Source organism: Antechinus flavipes, chromosome 5 (genome assembly GCF_016432865.1).
Source record: "Antechinus flavipes isolate AdamAnt ecotype Samford, QLD, Australia chromosome 5, AdamAnt_v2, whole genome shotgun sequence".
In the NCBI taxonomy this organism is placed as follows: domain Eukaryota; kingdom Metazoa; phylum Chordata; class Mammalia; order Dasyuromorphia; family Dasyuridae; genus Antechinus; species Antechinus flavipes.
Window position 1 is genome coordinate 196,488,710 of NC_067402.1, and position 27,023 is coordinate 196,515,732.

The 27,023-nt window shown below is 37.4% G+C and overlaps 2 protein-coding genes across 3 annotated transcripts in view; one reads left to right on the forward strand and one right to left on the reverse strand.

Moving 5' to 3' along the window:
* B4GALNT3 (beta-1,4-N-acetyl-galactosaminyltransferase 3) overlaps nt 1-3,908 on the forward strand; it is a 54,962-nt gene extending 51,054 nt beyond the window's left edge. Inside the window, exon 20 of the mRNA XM_051962434.1 lies at nt 1,837-3,908. Within this exon, the coding sequence (XP_051818394.1) occupies nt 1,837-1,945 (109 nt within the window). The 3' untranslated portion in view covers nt 1,946-3,908. The remainder of the gene's footprint in view (nt 1-1,836) is intronic.
* A 1,764-nt stretch (nt 3,909-5,672) lies between these two features.
* The window catches only part of NINJ2 (ninjurin 2), a 150,147-nt gene continuing 128,796 nt past the window's right edge, over nt 5,673-27,023 (reverse strand). The window contains exons 1-4 of one of the 2 annotated variants that reach the window (XM_052001134.1): nt 17,998-18,109; nt 8,338-8,569; nt 6,283-6,461; nt 5,673-5,833 (exon numbers count right to left, since the gene is read on the reverse strand). In XM_052001134.1, the coding sequence (XP_051857094.1) occupies nt 6,301-6,461; nt 8,338-8,569; nt 17,998-18,090 (486 nt within the window). In that variant the 5' untranslated portion in view covers nt 18,091-18,109 and the 3' untranslated portion in view covers nt 5,673-5,833; nt 6,283-6,300. Of the gene's footprint in view, nt 5,834-6,282; nt 6,462-8,337; nt 8,570-17,997; nt 18,110-27,023 lie in introns of those variants that run through there. The other variant, XM_052001135.1, reaches the window with a different exon arrangement.

The following is a 27,023-nucleotide window of genomic DNA, read 5'->3' on the forward strand; positions in this document are numbered from 1 at the left end:
TGGAGCAAAGTAATGAAGGGCTTTGAATGCCAAACAGAACATTTTGCATTTGGTCCTGAAAATGATAGGGAGCCACTGAGATTATTGAGTAAAGGAGTGACATGATCAGATCTGTGCTTTCAGAAAATCACTGTCATCGCTGAATTGGAGAATGGATTGAAGAGAGAAGAAATTTGAATTTAGCAAACCCATCAGCAGTAGTGTGAGGTGGTAAGAGCCTGCCCCTGAGTGGTGGCAATTTGAGAAGAGAGATTTATTAGAGGATTATTGAAAAGATGAAATGATAAGCCCTAATTCCAGTAGACTTGTGATGGAAAGTATCATCCACATTCAGAGAGAGAACTATGAAGACTGAATGTGGATCAAAGCATAGTACTTTTACCTTTTTTGTTGTTTGGGGTTTTTTTTTTTCCTTTCTTATTTTTTTTCTCTTTTGATGTGATTTTTTTTTTTTGCACAGCATGACAAATATGGAAAAATGTTTACAAGAACTGTATGTGTTTATTGCTTGCTGTCTTGGGGTGGGGAAAGCAGAAAGAGAGGGAGAAAAATGTATAATACAAGGTTTTGTGAAGGTGAATGTTTGCATTAATTTTGAAAATAAAAATTATTGCTTAAAAATAGTTTTTTATTTCTCCAAATATATGCAAAGTTAGTTTAGTTTGACAGAAAGAGACAAGAGAGAGACTAGGGCTGTCTCTTGCCTCTTTTTTAGAGCCTTAGCACTTAGCATAGTAACTAATATAAATGGAAATAAGGAGCCACTGATAGTTTTTGAGCAGAGGAATAACCTGAGAAAAGCATTATATTGGATATCCTAGAAGTCTTTGTGTAGTTTTAAACCTTAGTGCTTTGCTCTAAGATGTTTGGGAAATCCTGTAGAAAATCACAGTGCTTTATGCTTGTATAAGAGAACAGAATGAAATGAAACAAAGGTGATACATATTTTCCTTCCTGCCCCATTTCATTGCCTTGTTCTTAGGTACAGAAAGGCTTATTGAAATACAAGTACCATCTGACTCTGGCCATTTCTGCCTCTAGCCAGATGTAACACAAAAGACAGGTACTCACACGCTTAGCCCTGAAAATTGGGGACATGAAAGACACTCCAAGCTAGGATGTTGATGGAGATGGAATTGGTGGAGAGAGTTCCAAGGGGGATCAGGAAATACGGGTGTGGGACATGAAGGTTGTCTGCCAAACCTCACCTCCTAGGCTATTAGTGTTTTCAGAATTTGGTCAGATTTTATGCATCCTTCATACAGTATTAAAAATTGTGATTTCATTGGCCTAGGAATTTCCAGATGAGGAAACTCCTTTCACTAGTGTGGGTCAGCATCTTTTCTGTCACTTAGAGTCTTAGAGAGTTGCCTAAATTGTCAAGGTGGCAAATGACTTGCCTGGTGTCACCATATGTGTTCCCGGTTTCCTGACTCCAAGGTCTCTCTATTTTGGTCTATTTAGAGCTCTGTTCCAGGTACAACAGGGTACACATGACCTCTTCTTCCTTCCCATGGCCAGAGAGTATCCAGAGAGTGAGATTAAGATGAGCACAGAATAAAGGGAAGAGTTTTAAAAAAAAAAAAAAGTCCAGTGAGAATGCTTTAAACTTCCCAATGATCTCCAGGGAGCCTAATGTTCTCTATCTGTCTCTCTGGAAGATGAGCTGTAGAACTAACGGCCCGTGGTCTTTCCCTAGTGGGTGCAGGTCACCAGAGGAAGGCCTAAATGTAAGGGAGAGACATCATCATGAATGGGAATATATTCTTAAGGGTCCCAAGATCTTCCCGATATCTCCTGGACATTTATGTTGACTTCTCTCTTTTTGGTCTTCAGGATTCTACAGGCTGGTCTAGAAGTGGAACGCCTCTCCCTTAGGAATTTTTTCCATCGGTACCACTCCAAGCGAGGCATGTGGAACCGTCGCCAGTTGAACATGCCGTGATCTCAGAGTGTGCCCAGCCAGAACTGACTGATTCCTGCCTCCTGACCTGCAGCTGCTTCCATTCCTGCCCACCACTGGAGGGGGAATAAAAATGAATGGGAGGAGTAAACCAACACTCCTTTGCATCCTCCCCACCTCTATTGAGAGCCATCTTCCCACCTATGGACCTGATGTGGAGTCTGAATAGGTGGCAGTGTTTTAATCTCCCCCTTCCTCGAGCCTTTCAGGTACTCAACAAGAAGGATTTTTAAGTGGAGGCTCTGTGGAAGGTGGTGGGATCCAGGTCTAGATGGCAGAGGTGGAATACCTCTTCAGGAAATAGAAAGGCAGCAAGGGAAAGAGCAACCTTCACCAGATGAGAAGCCTTCCACTATCAGCTTGCCTTTTGTAGGGAGTACAGACCATGAAACATAGACTTTCTCTTAAAAAATTATTGGTTGATGGGAGAGGGGTGGGAGGTGGTATTGAATCTTTCCACCATCCTCTCTCAACCAGCACAGACTGTGAGAATCCTTGATTTCTCAGAGGGAAAACAATCCCCAGGGGGATGAGGTGGTACATTTGGGGAATATTCTCAGTAGTGGATCTCTGACCTTCTGCTATGACCTGTTGTTTCCCCCTGTTCATCCTTGAGAAGCTGTCTTGTAATCAAGGTTGAAACCTTGTTGAATATACTCCAAAGGTCAAGCCTTTTCAAGATGGTGACCCTCCTCTCGAAACCCATATTCCTGTCCCTCATTACTCCCACAGACAGAAAGCAAGTGCTTCCAATCACCTGACTTGGCCATCAACAACAGGGCATTAACTTTATCCAGCTAGAGAAGCTAAGCTCAGGCTGGTGGAAGCACAGGGCTGAAATCCCCATCCCACCACTCCTTTGGGGCCAGTAACCAATATGAAAACTACAAGGAGTATGTTTTGAAGGAAAAGTGGGAAGTCTGTCAAGGGGTTCCAAGCTCATTTCAACTTCTTACCTTTGCCACTGGCTTTATAGACTATTTGCTGCAGAGCAGAGAAGTGGAGAGTGTCTTTAATTATAGTCTCTAGGAAAGGCTAGTGGAGAGGGGAAAAAAAAAAAAGGGAGGACAGCAGGAAAAGGGAACTGCTGGTCTGTATATGAAAACAGAGAGGAGGTCCGGTGCTATTTGTTCCTCCCCAGCCTTGATGTTTTGAAATATCTCCAGATAGTCACCTGGAAGAGGGAAGGATCACAATGAACAAGCTGGAGCTCCTGGATCTCGGGCTGGGAGGAACAAGAAGTAGAACAAGAAGAGAACAAGTGAAATACAGTCCTTTAGCCCTTTTACCACCAGACTGCTACCTCTGCCTACTGTTTCCCACTTGATCATTATGTATGAATCTTGCACTAAACCCCAGGCTGCCTTTGTGACTGGGGATTCTCCTGCTGCTGCATTCACCAATGGTGCATTTGATACCGGGTCTCAGTACTCCAGTGTCTGTCTAGGTATGTGGATTAAAAAAAAAAAAAAGTTAATGAGGAGGGGGTTATGGAGAAACAAAATGGATCTAAAACCTCAGCCTATAGTTGAACGCTATCCCTAGTTCAAACTTGCTGTATTCTGAACAGAGCCAGTGACAGAGAAGAGAGAGGAGAGGAAAGGAGAATTAGGATTGTCCATGTGAAATATCCATTTTCTCAGAGTAGCTTTTCTCTGAAGGAAATTCTTAAGACCTGAAATAGGCTTTGACTGGAAAAGGCAAATTGGAAATCCCCCTCCTGGTTCATCTCCTTCATATTACCAGAGCCCTTGCCCCAACATCCCAGTCCCCCACCCCAATTTTCTTCCCTGGACCTTGAACTTAAGTGCCTTGTATTTGACTTCTGTACTGTTACCTCTGTACCATCTGCCTTAAGGAAGAGAGGCCTCCTAGGCTTCTGTTATGTAAAATAAAGAATTGGTTGGGAAGAGAAAAGGTTAAATACAGCATCTTCTTAGAAAAATCCAAGTCTGATGTTTTCTTGTTACCTTTCCGTATGGGGAGGGGTTGGAGTGAAGGGAATTATGGCCTCGTGTCCATCAGTCATGTCTCACATCCATCAGTGGCTATGTCAAAAATAGCAGTGCTACCCTCACCTATAGCAATTTATTTGCTATGTGTGACTCTAGTTTCCATGGGGCTATAAAGGAAGAAGAAATGGTCCCTGCCCTCAGAGAGCTTACAAGCTATTAGGATGATGTACAGAGGGAAAATCAGTAAACTTGTAGTCCATTGGCCTAGCTCTGATACTGCCTAAATTACATGAACAAGTCTAACTTAACCTAAGTCTCAGTTTCCCTATCTGTAAAATGGAGCCAAAAAGCATGGTACAAGATGAGAAAGTTTAATTCCAGACTCTTCCACTTATTACCCGTGTTATCACAGTTTCAGATGTACTGTTTGCTCATTTATAGAATAAGGAGGGTTGACCTAAGTGATCTTTGAACTTGGTCTGTGATACTGTAAAATCACTTTTCAGATCTGAAAGTGCTGTATAAATGTAAGGTCATTATTATTACCTAGAACGGATGAATGCTGAGTTTCTTGAAAGCTTCAGTATAGAAGCTTTGACCCATGGGGCCAGGCTGATTTGGAGAGAGTAATGACCATGTTTTTTCAAAATAATCCTATTTGGTCAACTCTCGGTGATTCACATTTTTTAGAAGGAGTTATGGTTAGAATTGACTTAAAGTAGCAAATATTCCCAAAATGACTTCTATATAATCTTTCTATAGGTACCAGGCAAGCAAATTCAGTGAAATGATTCAAGTGAATTTCTAGCTGTGAATAAGTCAACCTCTCTGTATTCTAGAACCTTAATTTGTAAAATGAAGGCCTAAATTATCCCTTTGGCTCCTTTCAACTCTCACAGTTTACAAGTTGACTTTTCTGGTTATGCTTCACTAACATTAAAATCAGTTTGCATTTTCTGAATGTGTTTTGGCAGTTGTGTAGGGAAACTGGAAGGAAAATGCTGTGCTATTGGGGAAAAAGCCAAACTTTGATTAAAATTTTGCTATGGTAATCCACAAAATGGATTATACATCCACGGATGATCACAAGTTGACAGTGCCTGAAATCAACATGGCAGCCCTCTAGTGGGAGGCTGCCCAAGCAAGGAAGGAGAAGCTATTTGACAGTGGATCCCTAAGGAAAGAGGGTGATTCAAGTCATCTTTTCTATTTCAAGCCTCTAGATATGCTCCTTTCCAGAGAAGGGTGGTACAACTGAAGAAGCCTAAGCCTGCCCTCTTACCTGGGCACACAACTAGCAGTGTAGTTTGGTGGAAAGAGCTCCGTAGTGAGAAGGCATGGGGTCAGATTCTGCCTCTGACCTAATACCTGTATGTGTGTGACTTTTGGACAAGTTACTTAAACCTTCCAGGGCTTCAGTGTCCTCATCTATAAAATGGGGGAGCATTTAATAGATGATCTCCAAAGTTCTTCAGTTCTAACTCTATGAGCTTATGAACTAAAAAGGGCAAAGGATGACACATATTGGTTTAGCAGATCACTTTATAGTTGGCTCTTTTCTCTTTAGAGAGAAGAAAATAGTATGAAATAGGAAAGGGGATATGGTTGACTCGGAGGCAGTAACCCCAGACTCAGCACCTTTGTGGCAGTCTCGGGTTTGGGGGAACAATACTAGAAAGTTGACAGTATCCCCATTCTGAGCACAAAACATTGACAGCACCAATATAGAATTCACTATGACGAACAGAATCAAATACTTGAGCATTTGCGTTTATATTGGGGACCAACACAACCATGTGGGTCCTTCCCAGGTACTTTGGGGAAGGCTTATTGAGCTGGGTGGAGGTGGGTAGAGGTCTTCAGGGTTGGCAGAAGTCAAAGGGAAGGAAAGCAGAAGGAGTTCCAGGGCCTTCACCTGTAGAGGAAGTAAAGAGAAAGGTCAGCTGGGAAGGTGATGAGGATGACATGAAAAAATTTCTACTTCCATTATTCTCTTTATATAGAAGCTGACTGCCCATTTCTAACTAGGAAAAAAAAAAAACAAAACCTTAAGTCTTGGAGAGAACAAGTATCTAGCAAATTTAAAACAAGGCAAAGGGAAGTTTCCTTCATACCTAATCCCTGAACATGGCTGAGGGGCCCGTCCCTAAACTTGCTCATGCTCTGTTACTACTCCCCTTCCAATCTGACCTAACTCTGCTCCATCTCTTTGTTTAGGCCCTCCCCCAAGCTTCACCCCGTTGGTATTTAGGCAGGTACTCTCTTGTTCTGTAAGAATCCCACCCTTCCCCCAACACCCTCCCAGAAGCCAGGAAGCAGACCATGTGTGTGCTTGAACAAAGTCCTTCCATCCCTTATCCTCACCTGGGCCCCAGGCTGGGTTCAGTAGGGCCTGGGTGTAGGCCAGGGTTGCCCCATTTTCTGCACTCCAAAGGCTGTGATGAAAATGTTGATGATGACAGTTATGAAGACCATGACCATGGTTGTGTTGTTGAGCTGGTTCAGCCGCTGTTGCTTTGACACCTCATTTAAATTCATCCGTGCTGTGGAAGATTGGAAAGGTGGGAGTGATGAGTGGGTGGAGATGTCAGAGCCAGAAGTCACAGATGGGCATCTCTCTTAAAATCTCACAATCTGGAACCATAGACTGGAATCCCAGGTTCAGCACAGGGTAGGATAAGGGAGCCAGAAGGCTGAAATTTCTCCTTTCCCTGCCATGGACCAGTGGCTTCTATAAGGCAATAGCTAACAATGATAATAATAGTTTTGTATTTGCATAGTACTACAAAGCACTATGAAGGGCTTTCATATGTTTGACAATCATTGTCAGCAGCAGTAATAGAGCTTTAAAGTTTGTAAAGTATATTATCTTACCGGACTACAACAAAACTGTGGCTAGGCAGCAAGCCATAGCAACAAAATTGCCCCTCACCAGTTGACTTTAAGAACCCAACAGAAGACTGAAGGTTAGATAAGTGTATCAAGGCACAAGGGAATTTTGTTAGTGACCTGCTAAAATTGAATAATGTCTTTTTGATATTGCAAAGTTATTATACTATTCTGGAGAAAGATTGATCCTCTTTTCACAAGAGAAAGTAAAAGGTTATGAGAAAAAGCCTCAATACCAATCTCTCTTTCCTTCCTTTCCCCAATCAGGGAGACTTATATGTTCCTTTAAAAATTGAAATATTTCCCATTGGTCAGATCTTCTTATTTGGACGCACTAACAACTACCTTTCCTGCTCTTTCCTTGCCATTTGAAGCAGCTGGAAAGAATGATCACTAACTTTGCAAAGGCAGGAACAATAGTTTCATTACCTACATATTTCATGGCAATGATAAAAACAAAACCCAATAAAATGTTCTTGCCTCAGAACTACTTAACTACTAGTAATCTGCTCCATCTAGTCTACAAATTTTCTTTCAGTCTTTTGTAATTTTCAGTAATTACTGAACTTTTAAAGAAAAATTCTTTTAGAAAACATTTTTACAGACTGAGGTTATATTCTGCAAATGGACTTATTCATTTACATATAAGAGACCAAGAGACTTTAGTAACTTGTCTAATATTACACAGCTAGGAAATGGAGCAGGAATTTCCATTCAAATTTTTGTAGACATGGTTGTACCTTCCTAACTTTATTTCTAAGTCATTTGTGGTTCACAAGTACATTTTGTTTTCAAACCCCCAGTATTTTCATTGACTTTAAGTTTACACTCTTCAAGTAGAAAACTTGTTACCTTGTTCCTAAGTTTTATTAAATTATCCTTTATTGCTAGAGTTTATTTTCTTCCTATGCTTCTGATATCCAGGGACCTCAGATCTTCAGCAATTTGTATTTATTTTTACCATTTATGCTACATTTTAGCTCATTAGTATCTCTTATGTTGTATTAGTAGAAAGAAGAAATGCAACTTTTAATTCTGGTAACAAAGTGTCATTTTCAAAGATTTATCTGTAAATGCATATATTCTGTAATTTTGGAAAACGTGCACTGGGGAATCCAGCTACTTTTTTTTAAGTGAAAGAATGTTATGGAAAGGACTCATGTTTTTTAGCTCCCTCTGCAACATTTCTACAAGGACTTTTTTTGGCTAGTACAAATAAAATCCTAAATTTTCAATGATTTAAAAAAAATGTTTCAAACTGAAATAAGGTTTCAAACTGAAAACAATATGGGAAAAATTAAATCAGAAAAAAAGTTTCTTCTATTTGGCTCCCAAGTGAAAAATTAGGAGCAAAGGGTAGAAATTTTAGGGAAGTAGGTTTAGGCTTAATCAGAGAACATCCTTTTAGTTAATTCAAAGTAGAATTGGTTGTATTGAAAATTAATGTTTCCCTTTACTAGATGTCTTCAGGCAACCCTTAGCTGTAAAATGCACTAAGAAGCAGCTCATTTAAGATCCCTGGTTCCTCACCAGTTATGATGAGGAGGATCCCAATGACCACCTGTAAGAGCAGAGAGATGCTGAGGAGGGTGACCAGGATTATGTAGTAGGGAGAAGGTGGTTCCTGTTCTAGAACAGCCTTCAGTCGAGTAGCGTTGGACATAAAGAGAGCCACATCCAGCATGCTCTCCGAAACACTCTTCTTTGTGGCATAATGGTTAAAATTGATGGGCAGGTCCCTCCTGGGGCTGGGATTCCTGGGCTACAAGGGAAAAAAAAAAAAAGCAAAGTTAACCAGGAAATCCCAGGATTCATTGCAGTAGAAAAAAGTCTTGGATTGGGAGCCTCTGATTCTAGTCTAGACTCTAACTACTTTGCCATGGGATCCCAGGAAGATAAATTATATCACCTGTTCTGCACCTCAGTTTTCCCATCAATAAAGAGTTTGAAGTATATGGTTTCTAGGGTTGCTTCCCATTTTAATACTAAGAATTCTAACATTATGAGTCTGTAAGTAGTGTTTTAGAGAATGCTCTTTTCTGTCCCACACTTGAACACACACACACACACACACACATACACACACACCCCGGTCTGAAATGCACTCCACTTTGGCTTCTCTGATTGATTTAGAGATTTCTCAACTTCTAAATTTCTACTCCTTTCCCTGATTGAGACACTTTCCCACAGAAGAAAGGGGAACAGAATGCTCAGAATCTCCCATATGAGAATCAGTTGAAGCAACTGGGACTGTTTAGGCTACAGAAGAGATTTGTGGGGAGAAAAGACATGATAGCTGGCTTCAAATATTTAAAGAGCTCTTATGTGGAAGAAAAAATTAGATTTGTTTAGCCATGAAGGGCAGAAGTAGGAGAACAATGGGTGGAAATCACAGGGAGATAGATTTCAGTTGAATATAAGGAGAAACTTCTTAATAATTAAAACTATGTAAAAATGAAATACACTGCCTCAGGAAGTAGAAAATTCCTTGTCAAGGAAAGTATTCAAGTGGAGGCTGGGTTATTATTTGTTGGGAGTCTTTAGATTGGATTCATTATTCAACTAAGGGTAGGACGAGTTTATCTGTGGATGCCATTCCAACTCACACTTGTGCACAACTTATACATGAATCCATTTACATACATGTAAGCTTACCTGCATATATGTATAAAGGCATTAACATATATAACTACACATGTATAGTTCCCAACTCTCTATACACAAATGCTTAAATTTACATATATATTTGCATAAGTTTCCAAATACAGTCACCTATAAGGCAAAATTTTCTACCTGTTGTCTGTCTGGAGCAAATAGCAGCTGGAGCAGGTGGCAAGATCAAGGCTTGGAATGAGACCCTGGGCCTCGGGAAAGCATTATAAGTTTCAGGGAGAAGATAATCAAAAAGCTAAATCTGAAGGACTAAAAAGGCACTTAATTACATTTTTCATCCTTGATGCTAAAGACCCATGAGCACAAGGTTAGCAGGGTTCCAACAATTGGAAGAACTACATATCTTCACCCATGGGTCCATTAATAATATAATAATAATAATAATAATAGCTAACCTTTATATAGCATTTAACTATATACCAGGCACTGTGCTTTACATACATTTGATCCTTACAACAACGCTAGAAGGAAGATGCTACTATTATCCCCATTTTGCAAATAAGGGAATTGATGCAACAGAAGTTAAGTAACTTTCCTAGATCTCACAGCTAGTAAGTGTTTGGCTGGATTTGAGCTCAGATCTTCCTAACTTCCAGTTATATCCATAGTGCTACCTAGCTGTGTTCTTCCTGCCAGCACATACTCATTATATGCATTCTCTCTCAAGGATGAAGCTGCTGAAATTCTGAAGAAGTTCCATGAGTTGCTGGCAACTCATGCCTCCATGTACAATGGAGAAATATGGTAACCCTATCTCAAAATTTTAAGAATCCCTAAGATGCTTTCACTTTCATCTAGTTAAGATTAATATAGATATAGATAGATAGTTTGGGAAGGACACTAGACTATAATTGCTTGGTAATCTTTCTAGCCATCTCAATGAGGGTCCTACACAACTGGAGTTGAAAATGTAATATAATATATCCAATATCTGACTGATTTATTCTAACCTGAGGCCCAATAAGATAAAGTAATTTTCACAAAGTAAAATAGCTAGCAAATTGCACACTCTGGATTTGAACACAATCCCTCTAACTGCATCATACTAGGTCTTGATATGGGAGGGAAATAGAAATGATGGGGTCAAAGATGACCCTAAAATTTGGAGAGAGAAGCCCTAGAAATAACATTAGATCCCCACAGACTAGAATCATTGCCCACTGATGAGGATTTTCTGGCATTGACCATGACTCCTTAATACAGCATAACATTTTCTTGACATGCTTAACTCTTTGATGTGAATTGAAATTAATTAGTTTAATGATGTAGTTCAAGGCCAGACAACCACAGGATTTTCAAGCTCTCTCAGCCTCAGCCTTTACAAAGGAGGTACAGTGGCATAAAGAGAGACTGAATGAAAAGCCTAAAGTCTGGACAGAGAGAATCTGGTCAGTAGTGGATGAATTGGTTCTTTATGATGCCTTCTGAAAACCAAGGAACTATGTGGCCCTACAGCAGCAGACTGAAGCAAAGCAATGGAATGATTCCTTGACCAATCATCCTGAAACCAATAGAAAAGTTAACACCAGTAGCTCATATTTATATGGCACTTCAATGTGAGCAAAGAACATCACTTTCAATAAACCTTAGGGAGTAGTGCTCCAATCCAGGTCTCCTTAAATTCAAAGTTAATATCCTGTCCATATTTTACTTCTTTCACTGGACTACATTAAGTCCTGAACCAACAAGGAGTCATAGTTATGGAGCAGCAAAGAACAGAGTCATTATATAGATCTTGCTCTTCACTGATAATGTGAATTATGGGAATTTTGCAGATCGGGGGAAGGAGGAGCCTTGTCAGAGGTTTTGTAGCACTCTGTAGCCCTCTAAGAAATGGGGCTCACCAAAGGGTAAATTTCTTGACCAAACAACCCTAATTTTTTATCACCTATGTAAGTATCTCCATCTAAGGCAGTATTATATGTCTTGTGCCTCCGGGAAAGTGGAGATCATTGTACAGAGAAGGCTAGTTGTTTTGACTGTTTATATGTCTGATCTTATGATTTTTTTTGTTGGATTAAATATACTCTGCTATATTTTTTATGTCTTAGCTAAACGCTTGCATGGGAACTGAGAGCCCCTTTTCTTTTGCTGTAAAGATCATCTGAAGCAAAAGCTCATGAACAAGTATAGTTTAGATTAAAGAGCTTAAAATCAGAAGGTATATGAAATGTTCACTGAGAGATTGGGATCACCTATGATGATCCAAAGCTCAGCAATCAAGAAGTTTAGTAAAACAAAACAAAACAAAAAACAAACAACAAAAACATATTAGAGCCTGAAGGTACTAATTAGTGAAAAACATATTGACTCTTGGTTCCAAAGAATTTTGTTCCAAAAGGCTTGAAGCAAAAGGTTAAGACTCTCCTGCTCAAAATGAGAGACCTCAGTTGCCAAGCTTTTAAAGGGATCAAGAGAGTTCGGTTATTAAGTGTGGGGGAAAAATCTGAGATTTCTTTCTATGATTCTTTGCACTGATGCTAAACATCTGATTGAGGACTGCTGCTTTCCTTTATAGACCTATAAAAAAAACCTATAAAAGTTCTCACTTCTACTGAGAAAGAGAGAGTCTTACAATCAAATGCTTTAACTGAAATCATAATATGGAAGCAGGTTTTATCCTTACATGACCAGTAGGGCTAGAACTTGCAATGTCCACCAGACACTGCATTCAAGAGAGCAGGATCCAGTGGAACCACATCCAGTAGAGACTACATGCCCAAGGAACACCATTAGGGGTCAGGATCAGCAGAAGTGCAATGGTGTAACTAGACCATATCAGTTTTTAATAATTGGTCAGATAATGCAAGGCAGAGATAAAGGCACATTTTGACTCTGTAAATGTATTGTAGCCATCCATGTTGCTTATCTGTGTTTATTCTTCCTACTGATGGTGTGTGTACTTGTGGGAAAGTGAGGCACCAAGTTTATGGGGGAAATGTTTTCTTTTATTAATATCATTTCATTAAGTGCCTTGCTTTGAACCAACCTTGTACTCTAGCTGACTGGTAAAAGCAGTCCTGTAAGGGGCCTTATAAGCAGTATTAGCTTCCTGTAGCCATAGCTCAGTTTCCACCTCTTAGGAATTCTTTCCAGATCTTCCCATCTCTTGTTTTTTCCCTTGAAATTTTAATGGATGCAGACTCACAGCATTCTTTGAATCTGGGGTACCCTCCTTCAGGGGATCTACACTTCAAGCTGTAAGACTCAGACACTGAATATAAAATGAGGATAATAATAGTACCTACCATATAAGGTTGTTGTGATGATCAAACAAGAGAACATATGTAAACTGGTTCCCCCCTTTTAAAAAAGTTGGTACAGAGTTTAAAAATATTTGCCTTTCTTTTAAATTCTTTTCACTTCTAACCTTTAACCCCAATGGTTGAGGTCCATTTTACTGTTATTTGCCTTATCTAGCTTGCTGTCCCCTGGTACCTTTGCTAAAAAATGTATAAACAGCCTGGCACAAATTCTAAGGAGGGAGATGGCCCCAGGAGGAAACCCTGATGTTGGGCAGGAAGGCACTGGGCCTGGAGACTGGATTAGCGCAAGTAAACGAAAGTCCCCAGGGTTGTAGTCACATTTGGGATAACTCTGGGGAGAAGGAACTGAAAGGAAGGAATGATTCACTTGGGTTCTGGCTTAAACCTTCCTCTCTTGTCACAATGGCCTCCTAAGCAAGGCATTTCTCTGTGCCTGGGGAGCTCATTATCAATATTTCATATTGCTAAGTTTGGACTCTAGAGGGCAATCATGTAACTTGTCCCATTTTTCTGAACAAGAAGCAGCCAAGTGGCTTGAAGTCCTGTGCTTAGTGACTAGGCAGTCTGGTAGATCTGCCCCCTCCTTTACAACTTTTCTTTACTAAGCACTTTGGAGAACTTTATAGGACAGACAGCAAACATAAGCCTGGCTGCCGTAAGGCAGAGTTAGAGTTAGAACCAAAGTTAAAACACTTACAGCTAGCAAAATTATCAGAGTGTCTAGGGCCTAATAAAATAAGGAAATGAGCCTGATGGAAATTGAGAAGCTTTTCAAAGAGATCAAATACAATATACCTCTTCCTTCCATTTCCTTTACTTTTTTTCTGGTAAGACAGGTTTAGAGAACTTTAATCTCACCTCAAAAATGTTCAATTTTTTCCATGTTTGAGAAAGGAAAGGGGTTTTGATCCTCTAAGAGGATGAGAATTCTCTGCCTTGCCTTTCCATGTTTTAGGGACCTAAACCATTCATATTGAATGATACAACTAATGACCAAAAAGTTTGATTGAATGATGCAATGAAAGAAGAAATTGATGAGGGACAAGTATAGGGTCTCACATGTGGAATTAGAATACCAACTTTACAAGTATACAACGATGAATTGTGTCTGGACAACATTCGTGCAGAATTAAAAAAAAAAAAAAACCCTGAGGATTTTAATATGCTACAAGCCAAAAAGAACAGTAGTCATGGCAGTCAGAGCAGCAAATACAACTTTAAATTGAGTTGGCAGAAGTATAGTAGCCAGAAGAAGTGACATAATAGTTTCACTATATTTTGACTTTTGTACTGTGCTCATATTTTAGGAAGAACACTGACAAAGTGGAGTACATCCAGAACAGGGAGATTAAAACTTTGAGAAAATTAGAAACCATGATATACAAACCTATCTTTCCTCTGAACTTTCCGGTTTCTGTTGAGGATATCACCATCCTTCCTGAACTTGAAACCATAAAATCATCCTGGATTTAATGCCTCTCTCTCCACATCCAAACAGTTGCCCCTGCTTTATATTCATTTCAGCCCTTGTTCAAATGCTCAATTTTCCTCACCTAGACTGTTATAATGAAGCCCTAGTTATTTCCCTGTTTCCAGGGTCATATTTCTTTCCATCCCCCAACCAGCTAGCAAATTGATATCCTTAAAATATTACACTGACCATGTTCTTTCCCTCCTCAAAAATCTTCAGGGATTCCCAATGATCCCTTGGATAAAATTCAAAATTTTCAACCTGGAATTTAAACCCATCTTTAATATGGCTTCCATTTTTTTTCTTTCCAGTTTTGTATCCTATTAATCCCTTTCACACACACTCCATTGTCATCAAAGCAGTCCAATAGCTATTCAATCTCTTGCCTCTATGCCTTTTGCATGAGTGGTCCCCATGTTTGAAGCATGGCCTCCTTTCCTCTGCCTCTTAAATCTTTAATTTCCTTTGAGGCACAACTCAGTTGCTACTTCTATGAGTGCAGGTCATCCAGGTCCTCCAATCTACATTTGTTAATCTTTTGAAATAACTTTGTATATGGTTCATTATTTTCTTATATGCATATACATTCTATGTTTCCTAGGAGAATATAAGCTCCTTGAAGATAATCTTTGTATCTTCAGTTTAATACAGTGTCTTGTCCAAAAGTGGTTTAATTAATGTTTGTTAGCCTGTGTTGCATTGAATTAGGTACAGGAATTGAGAATATTTAGCCTAAGAAGACAAAGTATGTATTTTTGAATATTTGATGTTGAAGAGAAATTAGACTTTTTCTGTTTGGTTACAGAGGACAAAATGAAGGAACAATGGGTGGAAAGTTTAGAGAGGCAGATTTAGGCTCAATATAAATTAAAAAAAAAAATTCTAACAGTCATCCTTCATTCTCCTTTGCTTCTTTGAATTCTGTTCCTCAGCAGGTCTCGTTAATTTTATCTCCTTCACATCTCTGCCATTAGTCCTCTTCTCCATTCACACCACAACTACCTTAGTCCAGACCATTATCACCTCCTAGGTGAACTATGGCAACAGTTTCTGTCATTCTCCCTGAAAACATTTTTTAATCCAGCCACAGGGCTTCAGAATTGATATTCTTAAACCACAGCTATGAAAATACCATTCCTTTTGCACAAGAAGCTTCAGTGATTTCCTATTGCTTTCCAGTTAAAATATGACTTCCTTTTTTTGGCATTAAAAGCTTTCAGAATCTGGGTTTAGCCTGTTTTTTCAAATTGATTACATATTACTCCCGGAATTCTATGCTCTAGCAAAATGGGCCCATTTGCTGTGACCCATATACAACATGTCATCTGCTGCTTTCTTACTTTTGAACTGACTATACCTCTATGTATGGAATACTCTCTCTTTCTCTCTTTTTTTCACTTAATAGTATTTTATTTTTTCCAATTACATATAAAGATAGTTTTAAACATTCATTTTTGTAAGATTTTGAGTTCCATTTTCTCTCCTTCTTTCCATTCTACTCTCCAAAACAGCAAGCAATCTGATTAAGTTTATAAGCTATATATATATACATATATAATTTTTAAAATATAATTTCATATTAGTATTTTGAGAAAAAACAAAAGGGAAAAACCTCATGAGAAAGAACTAACCCCCAAAAGGTAAAGATAAAATGCTTTGATCTGCATTCAGTCTCCATACTTCTTTTTCTGGATGTGGATAACATTTTCTATCATAAGTCTATTAGAATTATCTTGGATCACTGTATTGCTAAAAAGAGATAAGTCTATCATAGCTGATTATCACAGAATCTTCTTACTGTATACAATGTTCTCCTGGTTCTGCTCACTTCACTCAGCATCAATTCATGTAAGTCTTTACTTTTCTAAAAGAAAAAGCTTTTCTGAAATCAGTCTGCTCATCATTTCTTATGAGAACAATAATATTTTATTACATTCATATACCATAACCTGTTCAGTCATTCTCCAATTGATAGGCATTCCTTCAGTTTGCAATTCCTTGCCACCACAAAAAGAGCTGGTACAAATATTTTTGCATATGTGATCTTGATTTTGTGATCTCTTTGGGATACAGATCCAGTAGTGCTAGACCAAAGGGTATGCAGTTTTACAGCCCTTTGAACACAATTCCAAATTGCTTGAATATTATTTCTCTTAACTTCTGTCTCTTGGAACTCATGGCTTCTCTCAAAATTCAAGAAGCCCTTCTCCTTCAAGAGGTCTTTCTTATTTCCCTCCTATTATTAGTGTTTCCCTCATTACTATGATTTTTGTTTAATGAGTTTTTCTAAAATGTATACTATATTTACTTAATGTTTTGTCTCTCCTGATAGAATATAGGTCCTTAAAGATATGAGATTGTCTTACTTTTGAATTTGTATCTCTAGCACAATACCTGGTATTTAGCTGATGCTTAATAAATATTGATTGATTGATGATTGCAGTTGTGCAAAAGGGGAATAGGATGCTTCATAAAGTGATAAGTTCTCAACTGCTCTTTAAAGAAAGATTGGATATACTATTTGGATGAAATGATCAGGCAAAGAGACTGTATGACCTCTAGTGTTTCCTATAGTTCTGGTATATAATGACCCTTCAATATACAGTTAGATAGAGATCTAGATAGATCCACAGGCTGAGCCTGTGCTTTCATTTGGTATGGAAAATTTCAGTAAGGAAACTATCATAAAAGGACCCATATGTGCAAAAATGTTTATAGCAGCTCTTTTTTTGTGATTGCAAAGGACTGGAAAATGAGTAGATACCCATCAATGAGGAATGGCTGAACAAGTTGTGGTATACAAAGATAATGGAATATTATTGTTCTATAAAAAAGTAATGAACAAGCTGATTTTAGAAAGGCCTGGAGAGATGTACATGAATTGATGCTAAGAGAAACAAGTAGAATCAGGAATACATTGTACACAATAATAGCAAGGGTGTGTGATGATCAACTATGAAAGACTTGGTTCTTCTTAGTGGTTCATGATCCAAAGCAATCCCAATAGACTTTGGGCAGAAAATGCCATCAGCATCCAGAAAAAAGGAGGCTGAATGTAAATCAGCACAGGAGATATACACTTCTTTTTTCTGTTTTTAATTCTTCCATGGTTTCTTCCTTTTGTTCTGATTTTTCTTTCCCAACATGATTTATAAAGTAATGTACATTAAAAATAAATAAATTTACTAGAAAAAATAAAAAAAATTATATACAAAACAAAGGAAGCTCTATCAACATTTGCTGTCTGCAACTTGTAGCCCTAGAGAGTTGACTGGGGGGGGGGGGTCATTGAGAGGCTATAGCTTACTCAGGATCACAAGATAAATGTTAGAAGTAGAAAGAGGGGGAAAATAAATTTAAGATAAAATTTGAAAAAAATTATATATGTATATATTTTAGAATTTAGGAATTTAGGATTTTAGAATTTAGGACTTTCTAAATCAGATCTGGTTCTCCATTTACTAGATTAGGGCTTCTTAAACTTTTTCCCACTCATGACCTTTTGTTGTCAGAGAAATTTTTTATGTGACTCCAGGTATATGAAATAGTATCCAAATCAAATCTTTATTGTTAGCCAATCATTAATTTCTCGACTTCCACTTTCAGTCACAGGACCCCATATAGGGTCACAACCCACAGTTTAAGAAGCTGGGCAAAGGCTACAATGACTCAATATTCTTATAATAATGATATTTACACAGGGCTTAAAAGTTATATATATTATCTCACTTAATTCTTACAGTAACTCCATGAGGTAGACATTTTATATATTATTGTTACCATTTTGCAGATGAGGAAACTGTTTCTGAGAGTAGCCAGGTTCTGCAACATTTCCTCACTCTCTCTAAGGACAGTTCTTCTGTTCTTCCACATGGGGGCATCCTGAGCATGGAGGATTCTGGCTCTCCCAGCCCAATGGTCATTGTTTCAGTAGGTGGTAGAGGGGAATAGACTGGATCAGCCTTGTGCCCAGGAATCAACTTGCAGGAACAGAACGCTCTGAAAACAGGATTCTTCAAGGACCCAGTAGTATCAGAAAGTTGAATTCCTAGGTGTGGCTTGGCTGACATGAAATACCCGGTGTCAAATGTGATTTCAGATGTGTGCAGAGACAAACCAGTATGGACCTGTGTGTATGTGTGCCCTCAGCAGCGTGATTGCATTTGTGCTGAGATCATAGCATTCCGAGCTAGAAGAAGGCTCTTTAAAGAGCATTGAGTCCAAGGGTTTTCACCTTGAGGGCTGCAAATTTGTTTTTCATATTTTGATCTAATTGGTTTCCTTTGTAATCTTATGTAACTAAAAAAAAAAAACAAAACCCATTATTCTGAGAAATTCATAGGCTTCCCTAGGCTGCCAATGGGATCTATGATAAAAGAAGATTAAAAATCCTGATCTGGTTCAATTTCCCACATTTTAGAGATCAGGTGACTTGTACAAAGTTACACAGGTAATAACAGAGTTGAAAAGAGAGGGTCCCATGATTCCAAATCTGATGCCAAACCTAAAAATAAATTTCAATTCAAGATAATTAATAATAAATGCAATTAGTGATTAATTAAATATGGAAAGTAGGCAAGACCCTAAAGTAAGAGAGAAAGAGAAGAATTTTCTTTTCTAGGGAGTCTATTCTGTTACTAACTAGTTTGGTAATCTTGGGTAAATCATGTAACTATATTCTTATACCTCAGTTTTCTCATCTCTAAAATGAGTGGGTGAGGCAACTCAGCTTCAGTCATTTTCAGTTGTGTCTGACTCATTTGCCGTGACCTCATTTGAGCTTTTCTTGGCAAAGACACCGGAGTGGTTTGCCATTTCCTTCTCTAGCTCATTTTGCAGATGAAAAACCCAAAGCAAACTGGGTTAAGGGACTTGGCCAGGGTCACACAGCTAGTCAGTGGCTGAGCTCAGATTTGAACTCAGGAAGAGTGAGTCTTCCTGACTTCAGACCTGGAGCTCTATCCGTAGTGCTGCCTACTTTCTCTGAATTAGGTGATAAGGATGAACAAATATGAAGACTGTTTTAGATATATACTCTTTTCCTTTTCCTGAAACAACATAGGTGACTAGAGATGGACAGTGGGATCTTTGGTCCTCTATCCTATTTTTAAGGATGGAGGTGGGATTATTGAAAACTATAGTGGCTGAGCCAAAAACAGCTAACTGCTCACAATATTAAAAGACGCTAAAATCTGACTCTCTTTTTCTCTGTCTTTATTTCTATGCTTTTGGAAAGGAAGAAAGATCTCTCTCTGTCTCTGTCTGTCTCTTTTCCTCTTCCTTTCCTCTCCCCCCCACATCCCAGCAACACATATCTCATGGGAAAGGATCCAGCTGCATGCAAAATGCTTCAACCCATAAATACTCCAATGCAAACAATATAATTGCCTGAACACTCTTTTTTGCTCAATTACTCTTTAACTATTTTCAGACATATTAAAATAAAATTTATCAATTTTTTTTCAAAGAGATATGAAAAGGTTAGAGTAGAGCATGGGATTCTAACCTTCTGTTGTCATAGACCCCTTTGGCACTTGGTGAATCCTATGGACCCCTTCTCAAAATAATATTTTTAAATGCATAAAATAAAATGCATAGGATTATAAAAAAATACATTATATGGAAAGGTACTTAACAGCAATAATATCCTTTTTAAAAGTTCATGGGTCCCTGGCAAGAATTTCTGGACCAAAAGATATTTAAGGTCCCTTCCAGCTCTGTGCTTCATATTCTAGGTCATGTTCTCATCTCTCTGAGGCAGTATAATTGCAGCCTTGCCTAAAAGCAGAGAGATGGATGAATTGACTTTTGGAAGTTTCTTTCAGTCTATTATTATTTCAGGATTATTATCTGAGGAATTCCCCCAAATCCTAAAGCTGTTCTCATTTTATGTGGCACCTGAGATTAAAGGCAGTTAGGTAGAGCAATGGGTATATCAGCACTCTGGGAGCCACAGAGATCTGTCTGAATTAAAATCCTGTTTCAGGCACTTATTAGATGTGTAACTAGGCAAGCCATTTAATTTGTCTGCCTCAGTTTCCTCATCTATAAAAAAGGGATAGCAATAGCATCTACTTTCTAGGGTTGTTGCAAGAATCAAATGAGATGATGTTTGCAAAGGGCTTAGCAGAATCTCCAGCACATAGTGGGTGATATACAAATATATAGAATTATTATATATGCTATATAATATAAATAATAGTATTAGCTATTATTACCAGGATTAAGGGGTGGGAATGGGACTGACAACAGTAGGGAGCTGGGGAAAGGACAAGTGATATTAATTGCTCCTTTCAAGTTGTCCTCACACATACTTCCTAGCCCCAGTGGTAGAGGAACAAGTCCTTGAAGGTGGGGCTTTGGCAGGGAACAAAACCTCCCAGAATGTGGCCTGGATGGGGAGCTCAGCCTCCCTGAATGAGTCATGGTAGTTTCACATGACTTCCAAAGCTCTCCCTCCCTTGGCTGCTCTGCTTATACCTTTCCTTTTTCCAACTGCCACCCTCAGTTTAGATCATAGATTCCTATCTGAAAGGAAACTGGAAAGGCTATTGTCAAATCCTCCTCTCTGGTTCACAAACAAAAGAAACTTAGGCTTCAATGACTTAAATCACATGGATAGGAAGCAGCAGGACCAAGACTTGAACCCAGGTATTCTGATCCTCTTGCATCATGGGGAGAAGGCTCCCCAGCTTTCTGCCGTCCAGATCCAAATCTTGTTCATGAGGGCAGTGCTGGCTCTCTGGGGACAGATGATTCCCTAACTCCACATCTCCCTAGTACGCCTGGGGCTCCTGCTCACATTCTTTCCTGGGGTTAAGAAGGGGGAAAGAAAGGGAAAGGAAAAATCTTGCAGGATTTCTGTTCCCACCTCTGTCCCTGATTCACAAGGAGACTCTAGGATGAGCCCTTTGGGTCTCAGCTTTCTGGTCTGTACAATGGGTAGAGTCACTCTTCCTCACAGGGTGGGTGAAATTATGTTCACAATGAACAGCTGAACTTCTCTCAGAAAGGTGAAATGCATAATTGATTTCTTTCCATTGGGAAGCTTGCCTCTTAGTGCTCTCATATTCATTTCTGTCTTTTTGGCTTTCTTATTAGTTTAAAGAGATAGAGCCAAGCCAAAGGAGTCATACTCTTCCTTTACCCAGCATCTTTTCTTCTTCCAGAAAGGCATTGAGTTTTTTAGATTGTACTTTGTCATTATCCCAATGCAGAGAGAACCTTAGAACTCGGCAGAGATGGTGATTGCCTAGAATCAGGGGTCCTCAAACTTTTTAAATTTGGGGTCACTGTGACCCCCTTCACTGTCTCTCAGACTGTTGGAGGGCCGGACTATAGTAAAAACAAAAACTTTGTTTTGTGGGCCTTTAAGTAAAGAAACTTCATAGCCCGGGTGAGGGGGATAAACATCCTCAACTGCCACATCTGGCTCGTGGCTGTAGGACCTCTGGAGATGGTAACATAAAGAATTACAGGCTTTGAGGGGCAGCTAGATGACACAGTAGATAAAGCACCTGCCCTGAAATCAGGAGGACCCAAGTTCAAATCTGGCCTCAGATACTTAATACTTCCTAGCTGTGTGACCGTGGAGAAGTCACTTAACCCCAATTGCCTCTCACCAAAATGAAAGAATTCTAGATTTTGTGCTAGCAAGGACATTAGGGCAGAGATAGTCTAGTTTCCTCATGATTTGAAAGTGCCTGAGAATATCCTTTCTCTCCCTTAAAATATTTCCCCCTTATTCCGGACCTGAATATTATGTAATTCCACTATGAGAGATTTATCCCTTTGGTTTAGGTCAATTTTCTCTGGGAATCCCAATAAATTTAGATAGTCCCATGCATAAGTAATGCATGGCTTCTCGCTGGAAAGTCTAGGATCTTTCCAGAATGAATATAGGGGGAAGATAGAAAGGGTAGTTTCAGAGCAATGGGCCTTATTAGAAAGGATATGCAGGATAGAAAAGGCTAGTTCCATAGGTTGAATGAGTACACCGAGTAGCAATCAAGAGAGCCAGGAAACCAATAGGAACTTTTTCTCCTTAGTCTCTGTCCTGGAATCCAGTTACATATCAAATATTACTTAATAATTAATGCACATTTCAAACACAATGTTCCTCAATCTCAAATTCAACACATCGAAAATAAAATTCATTATCTTTTTATTTTGAAACTTACCACTCTCCTATCCTTAACATATGCTTTTTCATCCATTCATTTATTGATTTAGTTCATCTCTCTTATTTTGTAAGTAAAGGAAATTGGGTTCCAAAACAGAAATAGGATTTGTCCAAAACTACCTACTGAGTTAGTTGCAAAGTCACTAAGAGTCATATTGCTTAACACTTAGCATAGTGACTAGAACATAATAGACACTTAATAAATACCACAACTCTTTAGTGATTGCTCTTCTTGTCAATCAATCAACTAACATTTATAAAGCACATATTTTGTGCTGAGCACTATGCTAGGTAAACAGGCAAAAAAAAATAATCCCTATTTTAAAAAAAACAATCTCTGTCCTCAAATAACACAAACTGCAGAACAAACACATACCCATGTTATTTGTACAATATGTACATACAGAATAAGCATACACAAAATATATATAAAAGGTAATTTTGTGGGTGGAATACAAGCAACTGAGGCAAAGGGAATGGTGAAAATCTCAGGTAGGATGTAATGATTGAACTGAACGCAAAGGTTCTAAAAGCCAGAGGTGAAGAGGGAAAGAATATTTTAGGCATGGGGCAGCCTCTGCAAAGGTATGGAGATAGGAGAGAGAATGTCATATTTAAGGAATAGCAAGAAAGCTAATTTGGCCTACCATAATGGGTGGGAATGGAACTAATGTATTAAAGTAAGGTTTAAAATGTAGTCTGGAATTTAAATTTAAATTAATAGTCTAATAAATTAATAAAATTTACAACAACAACAAAAAAGTACCTAGAAAAACTGAGTATCATTCAATGGTGGGGAAGAGAGGGAGAGGAAATAACCTTTAATGAAATAAGAGAACTTCCAAACATTTCTGATAAAAAAGACCAGGACTAAGAACAAATTTTGACATACAAAGAATACTAAATATATAGTATATGGCACATAAAATATTTAAAATTAAGGAAAAAAGAGATTGAAATGGAAGGAAATGAGTATCTGTTGAACTTCACTCTTTTGAACTGGTCAAAGGAGAGCAAAATATTTACACAGAGAGTTGGATACAATAATACATTTAAATCAAAGAGATGAGTATAACTAGGGAAGATAGAGAGGAGGGTTAAGAAAAAGGATAGATTTAGGGAGGGAGTAGCAAAATAAACCAAGCTTAGAGGGAGGGATAATCTAAAAGTAGAGAAAGAAAGGATAATAAATAGCATTTTGGAATTCAGGAGGGAAAGGGTAGAGTGTCAGGAGAACAGAAGCAGTTTACATCGAACATAGAGCACTGATACATCAAGTATACTCTTCTTACTTATATGAATTGATGCTAAGTGAAATAAGCAGAATCAGGAGATCATTATACATTTCAACAGCAATACCACATGATGATCAATTCTGATGGATGTGGCTCTCTTCAACAATGAGAGGATCCAAATCAGTTCCAATTGTTCAATGATGAAGAGAGCCATCTATACTCAAAGAGAGAACTGTGGGAACTGAGTGTGGTTCACAACATAGCATTTTCACTCTTTTTGTTGTTGTTTGCTTGCATTTTATTTTGCTTCTCTTTTTTTACTGATTCGATTTGATTTTTTCTTGTATGGCATGATAATTGTATAAATATGTATGCATGTATTGGATTTACATATATTTCTCACATGTTTAACATATATTGAACTACTTGTCATCTAAGGGAAGGTGTGGGGGAAGGAGAGGAAAATCAGAACACAAGGTTTTACAAGGGCTAATGTTGAATATGGAATATTATTGTTCCCTGGGAAATGATGAGCAGCATGCTCTCAGGGGAAAAAAAAAAACTTCATGGAAAAACCATGAACAAAGTGAAATAATACTGTATGCAAATAGCAATGTTCTGGGATGACCAGCTATAAATGACTCAGCAGTACAATAATTTATGACTTCTGAAGGACTTATCATGAAAAATCCTATCCATAACCAGAGAAGGTATTGTTGTTATCTGAATACAGATTGAAACATTCTCTATTTCTCTCTCTCTTTTTTTAAACTTAATTTTTTTTGAGAGTTTTTATTTTCATTAGAGTGTGAGATCTATGTTTTCTTTCACAACTTGACTTTAATGGAGATGTTTTGCATAACTTCACATATGGTTTCTTAATTGTGGGTGGAGATAAGGAAGAGAACCTAAAACTCAAAAATCTTAAAAACAAATGTAAAAAAAATCTTTTGAATGTATCTGGGGGAAAATATTAAATAAATTAATATAATAAAAATTATAATTATGAAGGTGAATGGGATGGACACAAACATAAAAGAACACAATATAACATATTGCATATAAGAAACATTTGAAACATAAAGACCCTGTGTAAGTTAAAATGAAGGGCCAGAAAAGAATCTATTATATGATTCACCTAAACTAATCCAGAGAACAAAAATTTACTTCATTATAAAAGAGTAATAGGGAAACTACATAGTGCTGAAAGATGCCAGAGACAATAAATTAATAACAATATTTGATATGTATGCATCAAAAGGATATAGTATTGTAATATATAAAGGAAAAGTTAATCAATTTACAGGAAGAAATAGATTGCAAAACTATAAGTTTGGGATCTCCATGTATCCCCTTTAGATCCATTTAAATCTAACAAAAGATAATCAAAGAATGAAGTTAAGGACATGAATTTTTTTTAAAAGGTAGATATCACAACTCTCATGATTGCTGAATGGAAACAGAAAAATCATATATAATACTCAGTTACATAAGGTACCTTTAATAACTAACATTGACCTGGTACATGAAAATCTCATAAAATTTCAGAAAAGCAAAAATATCAGATATTTTTCACTGACAACAATGAAATAACAATTATATTCAGTAAATTATCTTTGAGGAAAATATTTTAAATAATTAAAGATTAATTCTAAAGAATAAGTACATCAAAGAGCAAATCATAGAAACAATAGATAAGTCATTAAGGAGAACAAGTTGAGCAACTCATCAAAATTTGTTGGATGTAGCAAAAGCAGTTCTGAGGGACAAATATATATTTCTAAATATTTTCATCACAAAAGAGAGAAAAAAAATCAATGAACTGAGCATGAAACAAAAAAAAAAACCCGAAAAACAATAAACTTAAAAAAACAAACAAATGCTAAAATAGAAATTCTGAAAATAGAAGATTAATAGTTTTTTTCTTTAAAGACAGTACAGGGGCAGCTAGATGGCTCAGTAAATAGATCAGTGGCTCTAGAACCAGAAAGACCTGAGTTTAAATCTAGCCTTAGTCATGTAATACTTACTAGCCATGTGACTCTGGGCAAATCACTTAACCCCAATTGTTTCACCAAAAAAAAAAAAAAAAAAAAAAGAATTACACTAATACATAAAATCAGTAGCATTGAGTTTTTTGTTTTGTTTTGTCTTTTTGGAGAACTAAAAATAGATAAATCAGTAGCTAATTTGATTAAACCAAAGAAAGAGGAAAACTAGTGTCAACAATTTAAATGGAAAATTCAAAGCAAATAAAGTAAATTATTAGATATTACGTTGTCCAGTTAAATGCAAATTAAATAAACAACATAAATGAAATGGATGAACATTTACAAAAAATATAAAGTACCCAGATTTGTAAAACTAGAAATAGTGAATTTAAATAACCCAATCTCAGAATAATAAATTGAATGAAACATGAATGAGGTCTCAAGAAAGAAAAAAAAATTAATTTTAAGAGAAAAGGAAATGGCAAACCAGTCCAGTTTTCTTGCCAAGAAAATCCCAAATAGGGTTATGAAGAACTATACATGACTGAAAAGGACAACAATTAGCAAAGAAGCTACAGTAACATTGCAAAGATTTTATACAATGGTCAAAGATTTTATACAATGGTCAGGTTGGATTTATACTAAGGATTCATGGTTATTTCAATATTAGGAAAATTAGCAACATAATAGGTCATATTAATAATAAAAACAATAGGAGTCGTGCAATTATTCAGAGGGAAAGAAATCTTTTGATAAAATACAAAACCCGTTTCTTTCAAAACCATTACAAAATTAGAAATAAATGGACCTTTCCTTAACATGCTAAGAAATAAAAGGGACTGCATAATAAATATTATCTACAATGGACATAACCTAAAAACTTTTCTAATAAATCAAATATAAAGCAAGGATATCCTTGCAAAACTAAACAGAAAGTGATGAAAATAGAATATAATTAAACAAATAATATATAAAGTAATTAGAATTCTCCCTACCAAAACACACACACACACACACACACACACACACACACACACACACACACACAAACTAAATGAAAAGAATTAGAAAACAATTTATGTAAGTAAAGACACTCAAGTAAATAGAGAAATAGTAATTGCTATTTGTAGGCCAAGCCAATAAAATAAAAATAACAATACTACCTAAGTTGATTTACATATTTTGTGTCATATCAATAAAATTATCAAATTACCTTATAGAACATTTAAAACTGAAATTCATGTGGAAGAACAAAAAGTCCAGAATCTCAAGGAAAATAAGGGGGAAATGGGCAAGGAGACTGGATCATTGGAATAATTTAGTCTTGGTCAAAAAATAAGTCAACCAATGGAACAAGATAGTTACATGATATGAAACAACTGATCACAGTAGCCTTGT